The following is a 26746-nucleotide window of genomic DNA, read 5'->3' as shown; positions in this document are numbered from 1 at the left end:
TTTTCCTCCTCTGATTGTGTATTTTCAAACTGCCTGTCTTTGAGCTCACTGATTCTTTCTTCTGCTTAAGCCCCTCTGCTGCTGGCAGCTTGTCATGAATTTCCTCAGTTCGCTAAATGTATTTTTGTTTCAAGACTTCTGTCTGATTTTTAAAAATTATTTCAATCTCTTTGGTAACTTTCTGAATTGATTTCCTGGTGTTTTCTTGGGGATCACCGAGTTTCCTTAAGACTCTGCCATTCTGATTTCTTGATGAGAGCTCACAAATCGCTACTTTGTTGGGCCAGTTTCTTGGCTTTGTCCGTTTGGGAAGGCCGTGGCCTGTTTGCTGCTGTTTGGTTTGTTGATGTGTGTCTGTGTCTTGGCACTGAACGGTTATTTATTTATCCCATCTTCTCTGTCTGGGTGTTTTGTTTTTTCTGGGATATATTTGCTTAGAGATTCTTTATGATTTACCTGTGGAATGTTTTCTCTTGCTAGGTTGCAGCCTTCTTTTTGGCACTAGATGGCACCTTAAGCCCAGGTTCAACTCAGCTGTGGTCACTGATAAAATTGCTGCCTGTCCCAAAGGTGATGTCCTATAATGTGGGAAGCCTGGGAGGGGACCTGGGGAGCACAGCTCCTGCAGCCTGGGGCTGCGAGTGGCCACTATGATTGAGTGCCTCCTTTGGCCGAGTTGCAGAGCAGAGTTTCCAGGGCTGGGGACAGTAGCCCCACCCCCACCTTTGCCTCTGGCCATCCTCAGGGCTGTTTCTCCCTTCAGGCACTCAGGCCACTCCCCATGGGTTGAGGCAGGGAGAGGTCTCCTACCAGGGCACCCAAGAGCGGGGCAAGCTGTTGTCCACTTTGAAACTGTGTCAAGGGAAAATCTTCTGTGTACAGGATGCCAGGCAGGTTATGGGGGGGGGGCATTGCAGATGTGGGGGTCTGGTTCTTCTGCTATCTGTCTGCTCGGGGATTTTCTATTCCTGGTGGCCCCGGGACCTGTCTCATCCTCATCTTTGGGTTCTCAGATGTTGCTGGTGACCATCTCAGCACTCCATGTTTGCTTTCGGGTTTCTGCTGGGGTGGTGAGACGGCTTGCTCCTGTCCTGCCGTTTGGAACCAGAAACCCCATTCCAATTGTTGTTTACTCATTGTCCTTTAATAGAACTCAGAAGACAGCAGATGGTTTTGGGTGTGAGTGACAAGTATGGTCTTAGGCAAATGTAAAGTAAGCTTTCAGCCATAACTTCAACATTGTGCTTAGCAAGTGAATGTCCACTCAAAGCCCCGAGTGATGTGTCATCTTTTAACTCTGACCTTAACTTTTATTGTGTTGTTTTCTATTAAGGAAAACAGTGGGATGCTAGAGTACCCCGTCAGGGCCAAGAGTGAGGACCACATCTGCATCATGGTGTTGGATGATGTGGTGTGAGGCAGGAGTGCTCCCAGTGGGCAGCATGGCTGGGGAGGACCTCAGTTTTCTCATTTGTAAAATGAAAGGTCCTGAGTGAAATACATGCTGATGTTCTCTTCAACTTCTGATTTAAAATCTTGATTATTCTAAATACTAACAGGGTGTGATCTCTTGGCCTGCTGTTAGGAGACCCAGAATAGGAGTGAGTGTCTGGCCCATTGGCCAAGCGTGGCCTGTCTGTAACTGGGTGGCCTGGTGCAGTCCCTGGTGCGGCAAAAGCAGCTGCCATGTTCCAGAAACAGAGTAACAGGCAGAGAGAGCCAGGCAGCCGCAGCTCAGAAAGGTGAATGTCTCCATTTGAAAATCTATTTCTGCTCTCACCTGAAACATTAGATTCAAGGGATTGAAAGCTGTATTTGGTGAAACTAAAAGGGAGTTTTCTTTGCAGGGAATGGCTGAGAGCTTTGAGGCTCAGGTGTGGTTCATTTTGTGAATCAATATTGTACTCAGGGTTACCAATACCGGCCTATTCCGGTTACGCCTCTCTGAAACGTGTGGGGCAGAGCCTTCTACCCTAGCTGAATGATGCTTCTGCTCCTGACCTTACTTTCAGGAGGCAATAAGAAGTTTAATACAGCCACGAATCAGCTGCAGCATGGCAGGGGCCTGACCCACCTCAGGGTCCAGCCATCATCACAAGAGGGTGAAGGAGCCATTCTAATGCATTTCTGGAAAATGCCCATTGAAGCTGATCCTTGGGTCCTGCAGTGTGCTTGTGTAAGTTTGCTCCAGGGTAGCTGGCCAGGAGGGGAGCAGTCAGGAGGGGAGCGGACAGGAGCAGAGTGGCCAGGAGGGGAGCTGGGCTGGGAGTGGGTTGTCAGGGAGGGGAGCAGACAAGAGGGGAGTGGTCAGGAGGGGAGCAGACAGGAGGGGAGCGGTCAGGAGGGGAGTGGACAGGAGGGGAGCAGACAGGAGGGGAGCGGTCAGGAAGGGAGCAGACAGGAAGGGAGTGGACAGGAGGGGAGCAGACAGGAGGGGAGTGGAGAGGAGGGGAACAGACAGGAGGGGAGTGGAGAGGAGGGGAGCGGAGAGGAGGAGAGAAGACAGGAGGGGAGCGGACAGGAGGGGAGCGGACAGGAGGGGAGTGGTCAGGAGGGGAGCGGAGAGGAGGGGAGCAGAGAGGAGGAGAGTGGACAGGAGGGGAGCGGACAGGAGGGGAGTGGAGAGGAGGGGAACAGACAGGAGGGGAGTGGAGAGGAGGGGAGCGGAGAGGAGGAGAGAAGACAGGAGGGGAGCGGACAGGAGGGGAGCGGACAGGAGGGGAGTGGTCAGGAGGGGAGCGGAGAGGAGGGGAGCAGAGAGGAGGAGAGTGGACAGGAGGGGAGCGGACAGGAGGGGAGTGGAGAGGAGGGGAACAGACAGGAGGGGAGTGGAGAGGAGGGGAGCGGAGAGGAGGAGAGAAGACAGGAGGGGAGCGGACAGGAGGGGAGCGGACAGGAGGGGAGTGGTCAGGAGGGGAGCGGAGAGGAGGGGAGCAGAGAGGAGGAGAGTGGACAGGAGGGGAGCGGACAGGAGGGGAGCGGAGAGGAGGGGAGCGGACAGGAGGGGAGCGGTCAGGAAGGGAGCAGACAGGAGGGGAGTGGTCAGGAGGGGAGCTGGGCTGGGAGTGGGTGGTCAGGGAGGGGAGCAGACAGGAGGGGAGTGGACAGGAGGGGAGTGGAAAGGAGGGGAGTGGTCAGGAGGGGAGCTGACAAGGAGGGGAGCGGAAGGAGGGGAGCAGACAGCAGGGGAGCTGGGCTGGGAGTGGGTGGTCAGGGAGGAGCAGACAGCAGGGGAGCTGGGCTGGGAGTGGGTGGTCAGGGAGGAGCAGACAGCAGGGGAGCTGGGCTGGGAGTGGGTGGTCAGGGAGGAGCACACTGCAGGGGAGCTGGGCTGGGAGTGGGTGGTCAGGGAGGGGCAGTCTGCACTTTCTTCTCAGCACTGCCTGTACTACCACCTTTGTAGTAACCAGCTCTTCTAATGGTCAGAGTTTGAGCCCCTGTGAATGAAAATGATTTCTGTCCCTCAGACGGCTCCTTCCGTGGGGCTGTGACTGGCTGTGGACTGGCCCGGCTGCCCGCATGCCAGGGCAAGTGTTCACGTGGAGTTGTTGAGTTGCGCTCTCTTGCCCTCGAGAAGGATGAGGCATTAATAAGGTCATTCCTTCTGCCATTTCACTCGTAGGTAACCATGTTTCATGTAGTAAGAAACGCGGCTAAAGTGCCCTAATGTTTTAACATTCCTTAAAAGGCCACTTACTTTCACAAATGGGAGTTTTGAGTGACTGTGTCGGCTGCTGTGTGAGCAACGAAGGAAAGCAGGTACAGTGTATGAGTCGCCCAGACAGCAGCAGGCCTGCAGGGAGCCCTGGGCTTAGACTGTGTGTCCAGGATGGCAGCTGGAATGAGTCAGTGGGGATTAGCATCCCAGAACTGTTCACCTTTTGGGGGCAGGAGACACACTGATGGTCTCTTTGGGAAGTCCTGTGCTGTGGTGGTTAGGATTCAGGCCCGTGGCCATCACCATACCTCACAACTGAGCATGGAAACTGTGATGGAGGGAAGGACCCCAGGTGTTGGGGGCCTGGCCCAGCTCAGCACTCAGGTTTGCAAGTGACGGAAGCCAACACAGACCCATGTGGGGCATAGTGGACTGTGAACGGGGACCCCAGGGTGGCTCTGGGGCTGTGAACGGGGACCCCAGGGTGGCTCTGGGGCTGTGAATGGGGACCCCAGGGTGGCTTTGGCACAGTTGCCAGGATCTGCAGCATCTCCTGGCTGCTTTTGTCTCCAGTTTGTCTCTCTTTGTGTGGTGTTGGGATGGCGGCTTGTCCACCTGTTCACCCCTGAAGGGTGAACAACCAATCCGCGTGAAAAGAGAGAATCTTCCACCAGAGAAAAGCATGAGGGAGGGGGCTGGGGTTTGGAATGGACCAGGGCCTGCACCTGACCAGTGACGGGGCAGGGAGTGGGATGTTCTTGTGGCTCCTGGGCTGCAAGGGATCAGGTTTAGGGATTGACAACCCTCCTAGGATACCGCAACAGCGGAGGGGAGCACCCGCCAGGAAGGGAAGGCCCTTGACAGGCAAATGCCACAACCTCCATGGTTCACTCAAGATGGTGAGAGCTACCACTGAAAAAACGTGTGACTGCAATAGACAGGAATTAATTTAACCCAGATGGTGAAACTTGTATACTGAAAACTATGAGATGGTGAAAGAAATGGAAGACAAGACAAATAAATAGAAGGTATCCCATGTTCATGGACTGAAATAATTAATATTATTAAAATGTCCATACTACCTAGAGCGATCTATAGATTCAATGCAACCCCTATCAAAATTCCAATGGCATTGTTTTTTTACAGAAATAGAAAAGCAATCCTAAAATTCATATGGAACCACATAAAACCCTGAATAGCCAAGGCAATCATGAGCCAAAGGAACAAAGCTGGAGGCATCACACCACCTGATTTCAAAGTATACTGTGAAACCATCATAACCAAAACAACATGGTACTGGCAGCAACAAAACAAAACAAAATAGACAAATCAACTAATGGAATAGAGAGCCCAGAAATGAATCCATGCATTTATGCTCAATTGATTTTCAACAAAAGTGGCAAGAACATATAATGGGAAAAGGACAGTGTCTTCAATAAATGGTGCCAGGAAAACCAGATATCCACATGCAGAAGAATGAAATTAGACCTTATATCTCACCATATACAAAAATAAACTCAAAATGGATTAAAGACTTAAATTTAAGACCCGAAACTGTAAAACTACTAGAAGAAATCGTAGGGCAAAAACTGCATAACAGTATCCTGGGCAACAATTTTTTTTATTTGATCCCCAAAGCACAGGCAACAAAAGCAAAAATAAACCAATGGGATTATATCAAATACAAAACTCTACATAGCAAACAAAACAGTTAGCAGAGTGCACAGACAACCTAAGGATTAGGAGAAAATATTTGCAAGCCGTGCATCCAATAAGGGCTTAATATCCAAAATACATAATAAGCTCAAACAACTCAATAGCATGAAAATGAAAAACCCAATTAAAAGATGGGTAAAGAACCTGGGTAGACATTTCTCAAAAGAAGATATAAAAATGGCCAACAGGTGTATGAAAAGATGCTTAACTGTGCTAATCATTAGCGAAATGCAGATCAAAACCACAATGGGCTGTCACATCACACCTGTTAGAATGGCTATCCTTAAAAAGACAGCAAGTGTTGGTGAGGAAGTGGCGAAAAGGTAACTCTTGTACCTTATTGGTGGGAATATAAGTCGGTACAGTCATTGTGGAGAACTGTATGGAGGCCTCTCAGCTGAAACTACCATATCATCTAGCAATCCCACTATGAAGTATTTATCCAAAGGAAGTAAAATCAGTATGTTGAAGAGAGATCTGCACTCTCGTGTTTCCTGCAGCACTGTCCATAATAGCCATGACAGAGCAACCTAAGCATCCATCGACAGATGGATGGATAAAGACACTGTGGGATACTATTCAGTCTTAAAAAAGAGGGAATTCTGTGATTTCCAACATCATGGATGGAACTAGAGAGCATTATGCTGTGTGAAATAAGCCAGGCACAGAAAGACAAATACCGCATGATCTTACTCATCTGTGGAATTGAAAACAATTGAACTCGTAGTAGCAGAGAGTAGCACTGAGGTCGCCAGAGGCCGGGGGTGGAGGAAATGGGGAGATGACAGTTGGAGAGCACAAAATCTCAGGAGCAGTTTTTAAGTTCGATTGTACAGTGTGATGAAGATAATAGTAGACGATTGTACATCTCAAAACTGCTGAGAGAGCAAATCCCAAATGTTTTTACCACAAAAATGTTAAGTATTTGAGGTGACGGATATGTTAACTAGTGTGATTTAATTATTCCACATGGTATTCATAAATCATAACATTGCCTTGTACCCATTGATACGGTCTGGCTCTGTGTCCCCACCCAAATCTCGTATCGAATTATCATCCCCACGTGTTGAGGAGGGACCTGGTGGGAGGGACCTGGTGGGAGGCGGCTGGATCATGGGGGTGGTTTCCGTCGTGCTGTTCTCATGATAGTGAGGGAGTTCTCCTGAGAGCTGATGGTTTAAAAGTGTAGCACTTGCCTCACCCCCACTCCTTCTGCCGCCTCGTGAAGAAGGTGCTTGCTTCTCCTTCGCCTTTTGCCATGACTAGTTTCTTGAGGCCTCCTCAGCCCTGTGGGACTGAGTCAATTAAATCTCTTTTCCTCATAAATTACCTAGTCTTGGGTAGTTCTTTATAGCAGTGTGAAAATGGACACCCATAAATATATACAATTGTAAATTACAAAATGTGTGTGACCAAGTCATTTTCCTTCCTCAGCCTCCGTTTCCCCACCTGGGATGAGTGGACAGCATTGGAAAGCTCTGGGTGACTGCTGCCGCCACACCAGCTTTGGCCCCAGCTCATAGCTTCAGGAGGATTTTCCACGGGGGTGGAAGACCCTGTCCCTTCTACCTGGGGCTTCCAAAGCCAGTGGCCTTTGTTCTTTCTCTTGCTCCATCCCCCTCAAAAATACAAGTCCTCCTGAGCCTCCAAAGCTTACTCTTCATAAAACCCTCTGTGGCCTCCTATAAGAACATGCCTTCTCCAGACAAAGCTCTGCTTACCAAAGTAGCTCACAACAAAACCCAAATGAAGACAAAAAACCTGTGTTCCCGTTGGCTGGGAGACAGCCTGTTAGGTTTTCTCTCCTTGTTAACGTCTAGTCACTCAGATGACTTCTGTAGGTTCAAGGCTCTGCTGGGAGGGGTGTTTATGCCGTCAGGGTTGAGCAGACAGAGGCCTAGACCATCAGACAGTCACGTGGGCTGTAGGGGTCCTGCCAGGACCGCTCCCAGACAGCAGGGTCCACCCTCAGAGAGGGAGCACTGGGGCCGTGGACATGACCGTCACCCACATTTCGTCCTCCAGAATTTCTCCCGCCGACTGCAGTCTGGGTGCCCGCACCATACATTCCCTCCATGGCATAACTGAGGCCTTGGGTCCAAGCTGTCTTCTGCCTAAAGCTCTGTTTTGGGCATTGTCCATCAGCGTCTGGGTTCTCACCTCACACAGCACGATTCCCTTACTGACAGGGTCATGTGCAAACCAACAGGGCAGCAGTGATTTCCAGGGAAACAGCTGCATGAGCTGGTGCCTGATTTCTCATTAGAGGAGTGCCAGGGTCCCCTGGACCCCTCTCCTAAACCCACTGATGAAAGGTGCCGGAGTCTGTTCCTGCACATTCCAAATCAGAGCATCATTTCTGTCAGGACTGAGCTTGGGGACAGTGACCACCTCCAGCAACACAGCCTCACTTGTTCTTTCTTGGTGGGTTATGTGTGAGGCCTTTTTCATTTTTACATCTCTTTTATTCTTGGGCTAGAAAAATCTGGTTTTGCATGTTTTGTGCAGTTCCAAATTCCTGTGTGTCATTTCAGCCCAGACTCTGGAGTTTCTTATATTAAATGCTGGTGAATATAATTAGCATTGAAGACCCAGTGCAAGGTGCTGCAAGTGTTAATTTTAACAGTCAATTATGTGTCTTCAGTTTGGTCGAGGAGCTGCCTCTTCAGGAGGCCTAAACTTGAAACAGTCCTCGCTGCCTGTGACTGGGGCCAATGCTCCCCGCTGGATGGAGCTCCTGATGATGGCTCGGCCCCCTCCCATAGTGCTTCTAGTTACTAAACAGCCTTGTTCCTGCTGAAGCCAGCTCTTCCCCAGCCTGGCCTGGCTTGGGGCCGGTGTGGGGTTGCTGGAGCTCTCCGGTCTGTGCCGTCCCGGGTCCCTCTTGGGGGAGGCCCTGCCCTTTGCTGCCGGTTGTCACGGCTTCTAAGGGCCCAGGTGCCGGCTCCTTGGCAGGGGGACATGTTGTGTTTCAGAAGGTGCTGGGGTCTGACCCTTTCGTGTGGGGGTCTGGGTGACATGTAAGGGGCTGTCTTTCCCCCAATGTGAATTTCTGGGCCTTATCTTGGGGCGTGGCGGTGTGAAGTGTGTGTTCATTGCCGTGTTCACTGGTCTTTGGGAGCTAAATTTAAACTCACCCCGATGCCTGGAAATGCAGTCTAGACCCTCCACGGAAGCCTTCACCTGAGCTCGATTGTGGCTGTGATTCCACCAGGAGCAGCTGCAACAGCCTGTGTGCCACGAGGGTGGCTGCCCGAGCCTCTGTGTAGGCCCTGCTTGCAGGTGTCGGGTGTAAAACCAGAAGCGGGGCTGTTGGATCATCTGCTAATTCCACGTCGAATTTTTCCCATGTACTTTCCACGGCGACTGCACCACGTTACGTTCCTGTCCATGGAGCACAAGGGCCCAGTTTCTCCAGGTCCTCACCCACATGCGTTATTTTTGGTTTTGTTGCGTTTTGTTTTCTCATAGTAGATGTCCTGCTGAGCGGGCAGTGGGTCTCACCGTGGTTTTGATTTGCATTTCCCTGACGCTGGTGATGCTGGGTGCCTTCCCTGTGCTTTCAGCTGTTTCTACATCTTCTCTGGGGAAACGTCTACTCAGGGCCTTTACCCGTTTTTAATCAGGTTGTTTTTTGTTGTTGTTGTTATTGTTCAGTCGTGGTTCTTTATGTATTTTGGATACAAAGCCCTTATCAGATAGATGAGGGCGAATCTTTCCCCATTCCATGGCTGCCCTTTCATGCTGCTAATAGTGTCCTTTGATGCACAGCAGTTTTAATTTTGATGGTTACATTCTTTTTTTTTCTTTTTTTTTTTTTTTTTTTGAGATGGAGTTTCACTCTTGTTGCCCAGGCTGGAGTGCAGTGGTGCGATCTCGGCTCATGGCAACCTCTGCCTCCCGGATTCAAGCGATTCTCCTGCCTCAGCCTCTCAAGTAGCTGGGACGACAGGCGTGCACCACCACTGCCGGCTAATTTTTTGTATTTTGAGTTTCTCCATGTTGGCCAGGTGAAGGTTACATTCTTTTATTTTATTCTGAATTGCTTTTTAAATTGTCCCCACCCCCACTTTTTTAAAAAAACACCTATTTATCTTGACTTTACCTAGATTGCCAGTTTCTAGGATTGCCAGTTTGCCAGGATTCTCCTGTTCCCAGTCCTGCTCCAGATGGAGTGTTGGTGATTTGTGCTTGGTACTGGCCACTCTGCCTCTGAGTCTGTTTACTGGGAGAAGTGAAGGTGGCTGAGTGGGGTGATGGTTCTTGTCCCTCTTCATGGTGCTCATCCACGAGATGAGCATTTGGGGATGAACCTATGAGGTCGTAGCCAGCAGCACCTGGCCTGAGCTGAGTGACTTGCCACTCTGTGGTTCTCTGCTTCCATCAGGGTGAGCTCCCCGCTGGGGCAGATAGCCCAGAATCAGTGGCTTCACACAGGGGATCATTCCTGGCTCATTCACACAGCAGGGCCTCAGCCCTCTGTTTAGAGATGCTGCCTCTTCTGCAGACAGCACTGGGCGGCACGTGGTGTCCAGCCACAGGCCACGTTCGGGGACTGGGGAGGAACATGGAGGCCGCTGACTCTCCCGTTTCTGGGTCACACTAAGTGGTTGCTCTTGCAGGGCACCCATGGGAGAGAACGAGTCACCTGTGGTGCTTAAGTCCATGCAGAGCTGGTCACTGGCATGTGCTGGCTGAAAAGAACCCAGCGATTGTCCACCCTGCCTTTCTCCTTCCCTTTTCAAGCCCCCGAGGACTTAATTTTTTCTGGATCTTGGCTCAAGTGACCACAGTGATGAGGTTTCCTGAGCTCCTGGTGGTCTGGAATGGTCCATCCTGTTTCCTTAACTCCCTCGTGGATGCTAAGTGTCAGTCAGACTTTTCTGCAGCTACCCATTCCTGTGTGGGCTCCAGCAAGGTACCCAACCTCTCTGGGCTCTAGTTTCTGAATGTGGAATGGGGACCATGACAGTTTATGACACTAAGGGTTATAAGGATTAGCTGAGTTGACTGTGTGAGTGTGAGTGACGTCTGCAGGCGTTGGGTCTTACGTTGAGTGTGGGTGTGAGTGACGTCTGCGGGCGTCGGCTCCTATGTTGAGTGTGGGTGTGAGTGATGTCTGCGGGTGTTTTGGTTGGCTTTACCAGTGAGTATGTATGTGGTGGTAGTGAACGTCTGCGGGTCGTACGGACTACCTTTATGTGTTCTGCGGGCGTCGGCTCCTATGTTGAGTGTGTGAGTGACGTCTGTGGGCGTCGGCTCCTATGTTGAGTGTGTGAGTGACATCTGCGGGCATCAGCTCCTATGTTGAGTGTGTGGGTGACGTCTGCAGGCGTTGGCTCTGATGTTGAGAGTCACTGTACAAGGACCTGAGGATTTGATGAGTTGTTTGCAGAATCGGACACTCTGCCAGTCACTCCATGTAACTATGATGACCGCGTTTTCTCAGTCAAATGCTGGCACCCACAATCCAAAGTGAAAATGAAGGCTCGGTAGAGGACAGCCTAGAGCAGCGAAGTGGGACCATGTGGACAGATCTTGGGATGCGACTCCCAGGCCGACTTTGAGCAAGTTCCTTAACCTCTCTGTGCCTTAATTTCCACATGGTGTAAATGGGATCATAATACGCAGTGTCATAGTCCATGAAGGCTGCTCAAAGTGCCACCTCCTGGGGGGCTTAGAAGCAGCAGACACTGATTTCTCACAGTTCTGGAGGCTGGAAGCCAAGGTCAGGGCCCCGGCAAGGTTGACGTCTGGTGTCCGGCGAGGCCCTTCCTGGCTCATCCATGGTGCCTCCTCACGTGTCCTCATGTGGCCGGAGGGTGAGCAGTCCTTGGGGCCTCCGTAAGGGTGCTGATCCACCACGAGGCTCCACCTCCCTGCCTCTCAGCCATCCGCCTGCTAACACCAGCACCTGGGGCTGGTTTCAGCACACAGCCTGTTGCACAGAGGAGCCGCCTCGTGGGCTTGGGGTGGGGGTTTAAAGCATCCTTAGAAGTAAAATGCTGGGAAGTGCTGGGTGTGCCGGTGCTCAGTGAGGGAGGCATGACTGGCTGTGTTCTTGGCACTGTCTTCACTGTCCTCCCCTCCTAGCCTGCTCCTCACCTCCTGGAAGGACCACACACCTGCCACGTCTCCCCCTGCCCCACCCGGCCAGCGTGTGCCTGGGCCCCTCAGTACTGCCGGCTGACGTCCTCAGACACCTGTGACTTCTGTAGTACACCTCCCCCGGGGCAGTGGGCTGGCTGTGTGCCGCTGGATTTACCGTCCCAGGCCTCACTGTGATCCCTGGGTGGTGGGAGGAACGGAGGCCCGCTTGTCGCACAGGGAAGCTGGGATCTCCTGGATTTACCGTCCCAGGTCTCACTGCGATCCCTGGGTGGTGGGAGGAACAGAGGCCCTGCTTGTCGCACACGGAAGCTGGTCTCTCCGGACAGTGAGACTCCTGCTGTGAGTGCAGGTGCTGCCCAGGCGCGGGGCTCCTCCCCAGGCAGAGCCTTACGCTGCTCTGCAGATGCATAGGCTGTGCTGGCCGCTCTCAGGCACTGTCACTCTGTCCCCTGCCTTCTGCTGCCTGTCAGTGGCTGCTCTGAACTGTACCAAATCCTTGAAAATGAAGGAATTTCCAGCGAAATAGGGTCTCGGCTTATCTTTGGGTTTCATTAAGAACTAAGCTGCTCAGACTTCACAGCAGGCCTGCCATGGACACAGCCCACAGATCCGACGGCCTCTTAAATCTGACCTGGGCATGTGGCAAGCCAGTGCCTATTTCCTTGGACCTCAGAAGCCATTGCTGTCTCTCAGGATTCACCTTTGGCCTCCTGGAATTTTTGCGACAGTTTTGACTGTGTGCCATGACAGCAGTTTCTACTCCCTGAGAACAGCAGCCCTTTCACAGCGTCCCTGCAGAAATATATGTGGCAGGGGCTTGATCAGTTCAGATAAAGGGCTTTTTCTCCCTCTGGAGAATTCCTTTCAACAGGATTCTGAGCTGTCATTACTTCTCCCTTCTCCAAAAATAGCGGGGGAGATTTTATTCTTGTTGCCACACCCCTGGGGACCCTGATGGAGCAGTGGGCTCCCCTGTCTGTGGTGCTGCTGTGCGAAGCCCTGTGGGACCGAGGGAACCCTGGCAATGCTGCCAGCTCCCTGTACGGAGGGAACTTCAAAGGCAGCTCCAGCGTCCCAGGGCACCGGGATTTACAGATCGAAGGTACTTTGGCAGTGTCAGCTTCCCTGTGAGACAGTGGGAGGGGGCAGGGTCCTGAGGGGCCCCAGAAGGGGAGGCAGGAAAGAATGAAAGAGTGACCTAGTCTGGTACAGCAGGACACCTGGAACGTGGCTGTCCCAGGCTGGCGAGGGTCCTTCTGGTATTCTGAGTGTGAGCGAGTAGCGAGTGTGTGTATGAGAGCGTGTACATGTGTGAGCATGTGAGAACATACAGTGTGTGCATGTGCATGTGTGAGAATAGTGAACACAGTGTGAAAACGTGTGCAAGAGAATGTGTGCATGGTGCTGGTTGCAATGTGAAGACTGTGTATGTGTGTGCAGGGGTGAGAACGTGGTGCATGACAATGTGTACATGTGTGCATGTGTGAGAACGTGTGCATGTATGCATGTGAGAATGTGTGAACGTGCATATGAGAATGTGCGTGTGTGAGAACGTGTGCATGTGTGAGAATGTGTGCATCTGTGTGAAAACGTGCATGTGTGCATGTGAGAATGTGCATGTGTATGCATGTGAGAATGTGTGAGCATGTGCATGTGCATGAAAATGTGTGCATGTGTGAGAATGTGTGAGCATGTGCATGTGTGTGAAAATGTGTGCATGTGAGAATGTGCACGTGTGTGAATGTGTGCATCTGGGAGCATGTGTGAGGATATGTGTATATGTGAGAATGTGTGCATTGTGTGGATGTGTCTGCATACTTGCACGTGTGTGCATATATTATGCATGGTGTGAATGTGTGTCTGTGTACATGGTTGCTTGTGCATTGTGCACACACGTGTACAAGTGTGCATTAATTCTCCTGTTGTTGTACTGGGCAGCAGTGTCTTGTCTCTTGGCCCCTCACTCTGGCCGACTGAGTCTGCCACCGGCATCTTCAGGCCTGAGTCAGAGCAGGCTCCTGAGCCATGTCTTCATTGAAGAACTGGCATTGCAGGGAGGCAGCCACGAGGGGTCACTGGTGCGGCTTGGTCCTCACTGGCCTCCCGGGTGACCGCAGCCTCTGGGCCTCGCCTTGTTTGGATGCAGGGAGGGAGTGACAGACCAGCTTGAAGAAACACAGCAGGGTGCCATTGTTTCATCAGAGGCTGCTGCGCTCCCTCCCTGGCTGCCGGACGCAGGGCCTGTGGCGGGTATAGCCTGTGGGGCCCAAGATGTGACCCGGTTCTCCCTAGAAGGTGCGTCCTGAGCCCTGCAACGTTGCTGTTTCTAGGCTCTGGGTTCAGTGCTGGAGAACAGGGCGTTCTCCTCCTGGGCTTCCCAGGTATGTTCCCAGGGAGCTGCGTGAGACTGACCGCCCATTGCTTTTGTCTGGGCAGGGTCATCTGGCAGCCAGATGAGCGGATGCGTTGGTGTTTACTGTGGACAGTATTCTGCAAACCTGAGTGTGTGTCTCAGCGATGGCTTTGTGACAGTTCTAGAAACGGTCGCGGTCCCTGCCAGCCCTGGAACGTGCTTGCGCTTGCTCCGCTGGGCTCTGCCTGACCCGTGGTTTGCCGCGTCTCTCGCCTGCCCTTCTGGTTGGAATACAGCCTGCAACGCCTCTCATCTGCGAAGGCTTCACGATTGGGGTGCCTTTTCTGCCCATCCCTTCTTGCTCACAATTCAAGAACTTTGTTCTGATAGTTTCCAGGGAGCTGAGACAAATCAGTTTTTACGTGCATCCTGTGTACCTTAGTACACTGTTCACACAAATGATTGAATAGGTATGTGTGTTGCCATTATTTCAAACAGTGCCCTAAGCTAATTGCCTCCCTTTGAAATACGAAATTAAGTGATCATATTGTATTCGTTAATTTCCAAGTCCTGTTATATTTCCATAAATAAATAAGAGATATTTAAAAAAAGACATATAAGTAAAAGTTGGTCAAGATATTAGCAAAAGGGGAAAAGAAGATGGTTAGTTCACTGGAATCTGTGCCATAGGATCCTGTAAGCAAGTGTCCCTGCCCATGAGCTGGTCGTGCTCGTGGTGTTTGGTGGAAGGAAGGTGCTCCTGGCTGTGGGGCCTGGGGGACCCTCTGTGGATCTCTGTGGAGAATTGTGGGGTAACACAGTGAGCGACATTTCTCAGCACATGCACAGTGAGAGTCTCTGGGCCATTTCTCCTAGGATGTCCTCTAGGGCAGGCCTGGACGTGTCACTCAGGATGTCGTTGAGCGCAGGCCTGGGCATATCACCTAAGCAAAGTGTGGCACAAGCACTTTGCTCATGGGGGATCAAAGCCACCTGGTTCACCCCACAGCTTTCTGGTGCTCCGATCTGATGGTTCTGGGCTAGTGCTGTGGGTGTCCCGAGAGTGGAGGCTCAGCATCTCCAAGCAACCGGACCCCCTGGGGGCACCCTGGACAGCAGAGCCCACCCTTCCTCTGAAGACAGAGGTCCACTAGGATCGCCTGCTTCACGTGTGGAACTGGGGATGGAAATGCTGGGGGTCACTCGGCCCTCTGAGCCCAAGCAGAGAGAGAGTAAGGGAAGGGGTGGAGGCACACGGCCACCTGAGAACTTCCGAGCCCCACGATGGGCCCTCCGAGGAGTCCTCACTGCCAGCCCCTTTGGTCCCCAGTGAGTCTTTCATCCAAGTGGGTCATTGCCAGGGGGTGAGGACTTCTAAATCTATGTGAGATTTCAACAAATGAGGCTTCTAGCTGATGGTCTTAAACACTTCCACGGACATCTCCGTTTTCTTTTAGACAAATGGGAAAACACCAGTTATAGTCATTCACTAACATCCTTTTAATCCACACTTGGTACAAGGCACTGTACCAGATGCTGTGGGGGTGTGAAGAGGCTGCAGCTGTGACCCCTGCCTTCTGGGAACTCATGGTGCCACCAGGGAGAGGGGGGTCCTGCAGGGTGGTAGAGGTAAGGGGGGTTCCAGGGTGGTAGAGGTGAGGTGCTGTCTTGTCCATGTGGAGACTGTGAGAGTATGCGTGTAGGCGTGTGAGTTTGTGCATGTGCGCTTGTGTACACCTGTATATGAGTTAGTGTGTCTGGGTGTGTGCGTGTGTGTGCATTTGCACATGTGTGAGTGTGCACACGCTGGTTGTGTGGCCGTATATGTTGGAGTTCACAGTGGGTGCATACGAGGATGTGAGTGTAGCAAACTGTCCCCATCGCCCCGGTCCCAGAGGTAGTGGGGGATCCCACCCTTCTGTCTGCACAGTGAAGGGGGCTGCAATCCTGGAACTCTGGGGATGTTGGAGGTTTCCCCGGTTCACTGAGTTCCCTGAGATCGGGAGTTTCCCAGGCCAGGCGAAGTTTCCTGTCGAGGGACACCTGCCATGTCTTGCCTCTCCCAGCCCAGGGCCAGCAAGAGCCTTACCTTTCCTGTTGGCAGAAAAAGACTCAATTCTACACAGAACATACCTCCCAGAATATTCCCCCTCCCCCCACGAGGCCTGTCCAGTAGCATGTGGGAAAGGGCCCCTGGTTGCTGCTGCTGGCCAAAGGATGCGTGTCAACCTGAAGGTTCGCCCTCGTAAATGCTTCCAGTCTATTCCCCAGGTCTCTGGTCTCCACGACCTCCCATCCCTCACTTGAAGCCACGATCCCCCCTGGGTGTGGGCCTGCTCCCGTTCACCCCCCCGCCATGGCTCTGGCAATCTGGAAGACCCTTGCCAGGGAGATCTGTTTTAAATGCAGACCCATATCAAGAGTCTGCCCTGCCTTGGAACACCAACCAAAGTGGAGGCGGCCCCTCCTCTACTCCCTGGGATGAAGGCCCTGCCTCTGATTCCCCACAGGCTCTGCACGGATCTGCTTGACTGGCTTGACCAGCTTGTTGCCCTCCTCCTGCCTGATCCAGAACTGCAAGGCCCTTGTCCCCCACTGCCCCACTGGGGGCTGACCAGGGCCCGGGTTGCTGCCATGGCACGAATTGCTCCCTCCCCCGCCGCCCCACCGGGGCCAGGGTGGCGCATGCATGGAACTGCTCCCTCAGCTGGAGTGTCCTCGATGTCCTCAAAGGCCGGCGCTGTTCGTTCCTCTGAACCTTGGGTTTGGAGGTCAGCCCACCCCTCTGTCAGGTTTTTCTCGTGCCACTTTTTTGCAGCCTGTCCCCCACAATCAATAACTGAACCATCAGGTGGTGAACATCTGTTGGCCCCAGGATCCTGGGAAAGCTCTGGATGTATGGAGCCTGCAGGTCCTGCTTTTTCCCTGCGTGCGTGTCTCCTGGCTGTCCTGGCCTGGCCATGCAAGCGGGATGCAGGGCAGAGCTGTGCCTTTCCTGGGACGAGGGTGTGGGGTGGAGGCAGCTGAGCAGCAGGCATGGCACTGACCCACTCCTGGAACAGGAAGGGGCTTTGCAAGGCACAGGCAATGCTGGGGACAGAAATGATGAGCTGCGTTGACAAGAGCACCCAACGCTACAGGGAAGACAGAGGGAGAAGGCACGAAGCCGTCATTGAGGAGCGCCTAGGGGTTAGGCTTCCACGCAGAGGCACGGGCAGTGTCTGTTTGTCGGAAGGGTTGATGATGTTGGACTAGCGGCATCCTTGGGCGTGCGCAGTAAGTTTGGCAGTTAAGCATGTTGGTGGCTGTGCACATGTGCGTGTATGAGTTAGGAGCTGTGCACATGTTTCTGTATAAGAATTCACACATACACATATATTTGCACACATGAGTGTTTTGATGGTGGCAGTAGCTGAGGACGGGTGGACAGGGAGCCCAGTTTTCACAGGCAAACCCGTTCTCCTCTCCCGTGATTTTCAGACAGCTCCCAATGTGAAGTCAGTGGTGAGACTTGGAATCAAGGTTGTGCATGGAATGCACATTCTGGACAAAGAGCAGGGCCCTGGTTCTGAGAGTCTCACGGGCAGGCTCCATCACCTGAGGCCTCCTGCCTCCACTGCCGCTGTGGCAATGTGCTTCCGGCTGGGAGCTCAGCATGGCCCGCAGGACCGCAGAGCTGGACGGGTCAGTCTGGGCTTCAATGATGGGGCTATGTTGATGGGGTGCAGGGCCGTGGTGCAGGAAACACAGTCAGTAGAAGAGAGTTCATGAGGGGACCCTGAGCCAGGTCAGATACCAGGTGGGGTCTTGGCTGTGTCCCAAGAATACGAAGGCAGGAGTCCTGGAGAGGACGGTGTAAAGGTAAACTGAGGCTGGAGCCAAACCGGGAACGAAGACACAAGGCAAATGGCAGTGAGAATAGCCTTTTATTAGGGCTTGTGGGCGAGGTTCCTGGGTCCAAAGGCGTGAGACGAGGAAGTCGCGCTGAGGGAGGAGGGTAGGGGCTTCTTATAGCCTGAGAGGCGGGAAGCTGGTTGTGCAAACAGGACCTGGGGGGTCTTGAAACTACTAGGGTAGGAGTTGAGTAAGGGTCATGGGGAAGAGGTCTTTGGAAACTGTCAACCGAAACTGCTGTTTACGAACTTGTGGAATGCAGGTGAGCTGCAGGTCATGGGGGAGTGTGGTTGCTCAGCCGGAACCTCTGACGTATGCAAGTCTGCGGGTATGTTCAAGGAGGAAGAGAAGTCTCGAACAAAGGGCCTGCTATGCCGGGTGGCGCCGCCATGTCGGGTCTAGATCCCTGCCTAACAGATGGGGCCTGAGGGTTAGGGGCTCTGGGTAGTTTCCAGGGTGATTAGATGGTCAGCGGTGAGGCGACTTCAGTGCTCCACTTCCCAAGATTGTTTCGGAGGCTGCGCCCCACGTCTGAGATGGGGGAGTTCAGCCTGGACTGGTGGGAGCTTTGGTTCTCTGGCTCCAGCACCTCTGCTGTGTGGATCACCCCTGGCATCCCGACTCTGGAGTCTCATCACTCCTGATGCTTTCCTGATTGAGATTTCACTTTCCAGTCCTTTTTTCTAGTATGTTCATAGAGATCTTTTGGGGTCCTGCCTTTTAGCCAAGTGACCCAGAAGAACAAAGCAATACTTTCAAAATTCTGGCCACATAAAAATCAGTTCTATCAAATATATTTAGGAATTTCCTTAATTTTCTATTTCACTACTAGGCTGTATCCATATTTGGGGGAATCCAGTACCCTTAAAATCAAGCAGGGTGGCAGTGAGCCTGGGCATGATCTGTGGGAGCTTCTGGGCTCCTTCCTTCTGGTCACAATCATCTTCAACAACCCTTATTGCTGAGTATTTACTAGAATAAAGGACACCCATATCATGAAGTTCTTTAAATATGGAGATAAGGTTGAATTTCATTGTTGAAAAATGCATTGGGTGAAAAATCATGAGATACCGATATACACCTATGACAGCAGCCAAACACCAGAACATCTACACCACCAAGAGCTGCTGAGGACGCGGGCGATGGGGACACCGCCAAGAGCTGCTGAGGACGCAGGCGACGGGGACACCGCGGCTGCTGGGAGTGAAAAATGGCGCGGTCACTGTTATGCTGATTGTCACTGTGGCGAGGACGTAAGCGACGGGAGGCTGTGTGTGTGTGTGAGGGAGGCTGTGTGTGTGAGGGAGGCTGTGTGTGTGTGTGAGGGAGGCTGTGTGTGCGTGTGTGAGAAGCTGTGTGTGTGTGTGATGCTGTGTGTGAGGGAGGATGTGTGTGTATGAGAGGCTGTGTGTGTGTGAGGGAGGATGTGTGTGTATGAGAGGCTGTGTGTGTGAGGGAGGCTCTGTGTGTGTGTGTGTGTGTGTACGTGTGTGAGGATGCATGGAAAATATCCATATTTTCCACTCAATTTTGCGGTAATCTAAACTGTTCTAAAAATAAAGCCTATTAACAATGCACTGGGGATGGTGTCTGTGTCCATATTGCATTCAGCACAGGGATAGTCGAAGGCAAAGAGAATCAATGGTTAATTTATTTCAACTGTCAAGTAGTTAAAATTATTAGCTAAAACTGATTTTAAGAGCACAAACATTATGCATTACATTCTATATATTCTAAACACATGTTTAAAAGACAGTTTTCAAGAAAATGTAATATATATTATTCTGAAAATATATTTGTGACATTGTATGAAACAAAATTTAAAGAATGAGGCTGTGATGCTTGAGAAATGGTTTGCTTGGAATGTTCCAAAAGTGATAGGAATTGTCCTAGGCCATTTTTCTTTATGAAAAGCTGAACGATTTCATGAGCTTGCTTGGGAAAGGGATTCTCTGCCTCATGATGGGAAGCTTTGGCTGCTCTCAGATGCGCTTCTCTTATATTTGGTACCAAATTACCAAGTCCTGTGTGCAGACACCCGGAGTGGCCGAGTGGGGCCAGGACCAGCCAGGCTCTGCCATGCCCTGAGCTGGCCACACGTCCATCCCAGGGGTGCATTTTCCAATGTGAACAAGAGGCCGGGAGAGCTGCGGGCAGCCGGGCACCATCATGGCTCTGGGGCCGGCCAAGAGCCCCTTCCTTCTGAGGGTGGGGAGCGCAGCTCGCGGGCACTGCTGCTGACTGGAGCCCTGGGCGTCTGAGCCTCCTGTGGCCTCAGGGATGGGAAAACGCTGCTGGCCCTGGCCTAGGATTAGGTGATCACTGACTTGGGCTCTGCCTGGGGGTCCAGGAACCTGGTTTTTGGTTCCTTCTACCTGTGGTTCACTCCCTCCTCTGTGGCCCCGAGGCCTAGGAGAGTTTTCTGCCTTGTGAGCCCGGAGGCTGGGTCATCTCAACGTGCCATCCAGTTCCCGCTAGCTGCCTTTCCATTTTCAAGATATTTTCATTTGAAACGTAGAGTGCAAATATTAGGGATGTTTGAAGTCATTCCTTATTTTCCCTCTTTGCCCCTTTCTCCCTCCTCCCCCTCTTCCCACTCCTACTTGCATGAATGGTTCGTGTCTGGGGAAGGCAAAGGAGCGGGCACATCTGCCTGTGTTCCCGCCGTGTGGTGCGGGCCTTCCATCACGGACGGTGGGGGCCGGGCTCTGCAGGCGTGAACCCGAGAACCCTCTGCCTGTGTGTGGCCTCACAGGGACTTCGCTCCGGCTCTCAGACAGGAGGCAGCGCGGCCGGGCAGTGCGGAGGGAAACCGCGCAGGCCTGGCGTCTCCTCCTCGCTATTGTCCGCCGCCCGCGCAGCTGCCAGGCTGCCTCCCGGATTCTTTGGGCTTTGCAAAGTCCCATAGAAACCCGCAAGACGCTTGCAATACTCGAGGTTATTTTCTGCTAATCACCCGGCCCCGTGTCGTGAGCATATATGTAATATCAGACCAGCAATTACTGCGTCAGCCAGGCCCTGGGCAAATGTGTTTCTGCTAATTACACTTGTTGCATTTGAATGGCTTTCTTCAGCCAAGCTGCACGACGAAACCGTAGTGAACAATAAAAGAGACCATTTCCCCTTCCGCCCGGCCTGAAGCTGCAGATGGCCGCCCTGTGTGGAAGCAGTAGTGCCTGAATTAATCTTTTGTGCGCACCAAAGAAGGTAATTTGAATGTTTGAAACCCCAGAGGAAGCTTGTTTCAAAGTGAACAATTCGCCAAATAAAGACTAATTAGGGCCTAAATTAATTAGAAGGTGTGGTTGGAAAGGATGTTGATGACCAGAGTCTGCCATTTCAGACAAATGGAATTGAGCTAAATAAATTAGTCCCATTAGTCCCACGTCGTTCGCCAGCCTCGCGCCTGTCCTGCGCCGCGGAAAGCAGCGGGGGAAGCCGCCCCGGCCTCCCACGCAGCCCGGGAGAGACGAGAGACTCTGCCGAACCTTGGAGCTGCTGCAAATTAATATTTGCATTTCCTGGGTTTTCTGTTTTTCTTCTGGAAAACTGGCCTGGAATGTTATTGACTTTAGTTTTTTGTTGTCACTGAGTTGTCAGAAGCAAGTTTTACATAAAAAATGTGAAATTACAGAAAAGGAGGATTGGGGGCTATGGAGGAAAGCGGAGTGAACACGTTGCAGCCACGCTGGACTCTCTCTCCACTTTGGCATTTGTGTTTTCCAGGATGCTGGGTTTCTAGTTCACAAACCAGCATATTCCGGGCGCTCCCGGGTCCTAACTCCCCTCTGGCGACGCGCGCTCCGCAACCTCACGGGGCAGGTGATGCGAACGCATTGCAAGGACGTGAGTGACCTTCCTGCTCTCTGACGATGAAACGTCTCGTCTGTCTTATCTGCTTCCCCCACAGATGGAGTGTTTGGAAGGTGCCAGAAGGTTCCGGCAATGGACCTTTACCGCTACGAGGTGTCGCCCGTGGCCCTGCAGCGCCTGCGCGTGGCTTTGCAGAAACTCTCCGGCACAGGTAGGGCGGGCGTGGCCGGGGCTGGGCGGCTGCCGCACTGACCCCGCACGGGCTTTGCTTCTCCTCCGGGGGGTGAGCAGCTGGGACGGACCCGATCCGCGAGTGCGGTGGTGAAGGGGCAGCCGGCAGCCGGGCGCTGGGCTCACGGGTGCTTCCTGCCGGGATCGTCCGCTCCCGGCGTTGGAGGAACCCAGGCCTGCTGCCTCCTGTGTCCGAGGGAAGAGAGGGCGGGAGGCTGCAGTGGCCGCAGCTGGGCCTGGCGCACGGCAGGCAGGCGGGCGTCGGCTGCTCACCCGGGCCTGGCTGGGTCCGGTGCAGGTGCGGCTCGGCCCGGAGAGAATCAGCCTCTGCCTGTCGCCGTTGTTGTGAGATTTTTGTTGCCGGTGGTCCCTGCAGGGGTGATGAGAACATAATTTTTAAAATGATGATAATTTAAAAATGATATATGGCAACATGGTAAGACCCCGGAATTACCGGGGCACCGGCCCCTGCTGCCCGTCTTTGGCTGTGAAGTGAGGTCTCTTGGTCAGAAGCAGTGCTGGGTGGACACCATAGTGATGGATAAGGCGTTCTGAGTCCACGGATGGGAATTCTGGCAGGAACACTGCGTCTAGGGAAGGGAAATCCACCTCTGGAGTAAGCTCTAGTCCAGCAAGGACTATTCCCCACCCCTTCCGCAGGGGAAGCTGCTGGCGGAACCACCCGCCCCCGGCGGCTGGCTGATCACCTCGGGAAATGGTGTCATGTTGGGGACTCAGGGCTGGTCTTTGTGGTGGTCGACTGGGGACTCGGGGTGGCCACAGCAGGGCTGGCCTTGGTGAGTGGGAGCCCAGGCATCACCTCCACCCCTGCCACTGCCTCCACCCCTGCCTCCACCTCCACCCCTGCCACCGCCTCCACCCCTGCCTCCGCCTCCACCCCTGCCACCGCCTCCACCCCTGCCTCCGCCTCCACCCCTGCCTCCGCCTCCACCCGGGCCACTGCCCCCCCCCCCGCCCCCCCCCCCCCCCCCCTGCCACTGCCTCCACCCTGCACTGCCTCCACCCCTGCCTCCACCCTCCACCCTTGCCTCCGCCTCCACCCCTGCCACTGCCTCCACCCCTGCCTCCGCCTCCACCCTGCCTCCGCCTCCACCCTGCCACTGCCTCCACCCCTGCCCTACCGCCTCCACCCCTGGCACTGCCTCCACCCCTGCCTCCGCCTCACCCCTGCCACTGCCTCCACCCTGCCTCCCCTCCACCCCTGCCACTGCCTCCACCCTGCCTCCGCTCCACCCCTGCCTCGCCTCCACCCCTGGCCTCGCCTCCACCCCTGCCACTGCCTCCACCCTGCCTCCTGCCGTCCACCCTGGCTCCGCTCCACCCCTGCCTCCGCCTCCCCCCTGCCTCCGCCTCCCACCCCTGCCTCCGCCTCCACCCCTGCTCCGCCTCCACCCCTGCCTCCGCCTCCACCCCTGGCCTCCGCCTCCACCCCTGCCACCGGCCTCCACCTGCCTCGCCTCCACCCCTGCACCGCCTCCACCCCTGCCACCGCCTCCACCCCCTGGCCTCCGCCTCCACCCCCTGCCACGGCCTCCACCCCTGCCACGCCTCACCCCTGCACCGCCTCCACCCCTGCCACCGCCTCCATCCCCTGCCACCGCCTCCACCCCTGCCACCGCCTCCACCCCTGCCTCCGCCTCCACCTGCCACTGGCCTCCACCCCTGCTCCGCTCCACCCCTGCCACTGCCTCCACCCCTGCCTCCGCCTCCACCCCTGCCACTGCCTCCACCCCTGCCCTCCGCCTCCACCCCTGCCCACCGCCTCCACCCCTGCCTCCGCCTTCCACCTGCCACGCCTCCACCCCTGCCTCCGCCTCCACCCCTTGCCTCCGGGCTCCACCCCTGCCTCCGCCTCCACCCTGCCCCGCCTCCCCCCTGCCCTCCGCCTCCCACCCCTTGCCACTGCCTCCCACCCCTGCCTTCCGCCTCCACCCCTGCCTCCGCCTCCACCCCTGCCTCCGCCTCCACCCCTGCCTCCGCCTCCACCCCTGCCTCCGCCTCCACCCCTGCCTCCGCCTCCACCCCTGCCTCCGCCTCCACCCCTGCCATCGCAGCCTCTTTGTTTATGGGCCTGCTGGGCTCTGGCGGGGTGGCTGGGGAAAGAGGCAGACTGGTGTCCACAGAACAGGTCACCCTAATCCACTTGGTTATTAAAACCCTCCTCTACTGAAGTCACTCTTTGGAGAATATTCACACGGGACACACATATCTTAGCACTTCCTACCACTTCATAGACGTCTATCTCGTATGTCTCTTCCCCAGTTGCCCTTGTCAACAATATTTCCAATAATATTCTCTCTGAGAACCTGGCCATCTAGCCAAACCATTGGCCACAGCCCATTCATTGATAAATAATCACACATCTGGCCATTTCTCCTTCCAGGCAGAATCACCAGCCAGGTGTGCTGCTTGAGGTTCTGCTCTGCAGGAGGGTTTCCGTTCACCTCTGTCCTTCAGGGGGGTCCCAGGTTCACCTCTGTCTTTCAGGGGTCCCAGGTTCACCTCTGTCCTTCAGGGGGGGTCCCAGGTTCACCTCTGTCCTTCAGGGGTCCCAGCAGGGGCAATGCATAGTGCTGCACGTATCTGCTTTTGGGTGGCGCCTGCATGTTACAGAGAACCACCTGCAAACAAAGCCCAAGTCACCTGAGTCACCTGAGTCCAGGGTCTGTGGGGAACTCTCCACAAAGCCAAACTGCCGGTTGAGAGGGAGAAGCGCATGTGGCGGTGCGGTCCAGGGCGCTGGGCCACTCCCTGGTGCACATTCCAGGCCACACTGGACTCCTGAGCCCTCTCCCGTGGGAGCCTCCAGGGCGGCTTGGGCCCAGCTCCTGCTCCGTCTATGCCACTGTCATTTGGCAATGGGGTGCTGTGTGCAGCCCAGCGCCAGACTTGGCTGGGCAAGTAGATACGGGTATCAGTGTAGATGATACAGACGGAATGCTGCCCACGCAGGGACAAACATGGAGGGAGTCACAGTGAAGGAAGGTTGTGTGACTTTTCCACCGTGTCACATTTTTTGAGTCTGCTTATCTTGTGAGCCTTACTCTGTGTTTCCCCCTTCACTGTATCGTCTTGAGAAGGGGGAAAAGCCTTATTTAAAGAGCGAACGGACGAGCTTTTGCCAGGCCAGTGGCTGGGCGTGCGAGTGGAGGCCAGGGGTCTTCCAATGAGAATGGGCCTGGTTCTTTCAGAACCTCCCTGAGCCTGATTTTGACCCGGCTCTAGGTGTGTATGTAGCTATCACCATGTGCTGGCAGCTGACCCCCAGAATGTCTTCAGGCTGGCACCGAGCATCATCACGTTTCGGTGCTATCCTTTGCGGAGATGTGGCAGGGGCAGCGTGCCGGAGTTCGCCTGAGCTGTCTTCTCATGGGAGCTGGTGCTGTGAGCACTCTGGGGCCCTGCCTGGGTGGGCGTCGCGGGATGAAACAAAGCCAGAGAATGCACAAGATGCTCAGCCTGGCAAACTAGAAAAAACCAAGAAATTTAAGGTGAGTTTCAAAAGGAGAGATAGAAAAATATCTAGTGGCCCCGAATTCCCCAACAAAGATGAGTTTTCTTACTTATGATTTTAAAGCAATAGCTTTTTCTAGTTTGTCTCGTATATCCATGAATTTAAATTACATGTCAATAATCTAACCAAATAATGGCAAAAGGTAACTCCTAAGGAAAACCATCTCAGAGAAAATTAATATTGTGTCGAGTGTCAGGCTGTGTCCACATTTCTGGCACCTATTCTTGAGGATAAGAGCATCTTTATGGAGACGGAGTCCCAGGCAGCCCTGCGTGGGGATGGAGGGGCAGCCCCAGGCAGCCGCATGTGAAGACGGGGACGCAGATAGCCTTGTGTAGAGACAGAGGTTCCAGGCAGCCCTGTGTAGAGATGGGGTCCCAGGCAGCCCTGTGTAGAGACAGAGGTCCCAGGCAGCCCTGCATCTCTGGTCTTGCTCAGGCCCTGGCTGAGCATCTTCCCATGTGTATCAGAACTGCCCATGGCCTGGACAGCTGGAGCCCCCTGCCCGCTCCATCCCCAGGGGCTATGTGTCCTGGGCTGTTGGACTCTCTAGACAGTGAAATGTCATCTTCTGCATTGTGAGGACACAGAATTGCTGACACCTTCTCAGCTGGTTCTGACACAGCTGTGGGGTGTGTCCTGGACTGGGCATTTCCAGCAACCCCAGGGATGACCCTGTGGCAGGAGGCCCATTTGGTTGCCGGGGCCATTGGTGTGCCTGCTCCTGCACCTAGTCCAGGATGCAGGCTTCTGGAAGGTGGGTGTGCTGTGAAGGCACACATACCTGCACATGCATTCACATGCTCATGTGCAGACACACGATTTGCACATGCACCTGCACACATTCACATGCTCACTTGTAGACACCCACACACGCACACACACCTGCACATTCATGTGCTCACGTGTAGACAGCCACATACATGCACACACCTGCACATGCACTCATGGGCTCACATGTAGACACATGCACACATACCTGCACATGTACTCACATAGACACCCACACACATACACACACCTGCACATGTGTAGACACCCACATACCTGCACACTCACCTGCACACACACATGCTCATAAGTAGACATGCACACACACACATACCTGCACACTCATTCACATGCTCACATGTAGACACCCACACACATGCACACACCTGAAGGAATGAATCTCAAATCCTGGTGTCTTCCTGAGTTTTGTCAGCTTCACACGGCGATAGTGTTTGGGTAGGGACATTTTGCATGTGGGTGTCTCCATGTGAGCACGTGAGTGCCTGTGCAGGTGTGTGCGTGTGTGTGTGTCTACATGTGAGCAAGTGAGTGCCTGTGCAGGTGTGTGCGTGTGTGTGTGTGGGCGTCTACACGTGAGCATGTGAGTGTGTGTGCAGGTGTGCATGTGTGTGGGTGTCTCCATGTGAGCACGTGAGTGCATGTG

At 53.8% G+C, this 26746-nt stretch overlaps 1 protein-coding gene across 1 annotated transcript in view; it reads left to right on the top strand.

The window, feature by feature from the left end:
- The window catches only part of PTPRN2 (protein tyrosine phosphatase receptor type N2), a 719533-nt gene that overhangs the window by 3305 nt on the left and 689482 nt on the right, over positions 1-26746 (top strand). Inside the window, exon 2 of the mRNA XM_017861671.1 lies at positions 21643-21756. Coding sequence (XP_017717160.1) covers positions 21643-21756 — 114 coding nt within the window. The remainder of the gene's footprint in view (positions 1-21642; positions 21757-26746) is intronic.

The sequence above is a fragment of the Rhinopithecus bieti genome, unplaced genomic scaffold (assembly GCF_001698545.2).
Source record: "Rhinopithecus bieti isolate Rb0 unplaced genomic scaffold, ASM169854v2 scaffold_60909, whole genome shotgun sequence".
NCBI lineage: Eukaryota > Metazoa > Chordata > Mammalia > Primates > Cercopithecidae > Rhinopithecus > Rhinopithecus bieti.
This window is presented reverse-complemented; position numbering and strand designations above follow the sequence as displayed.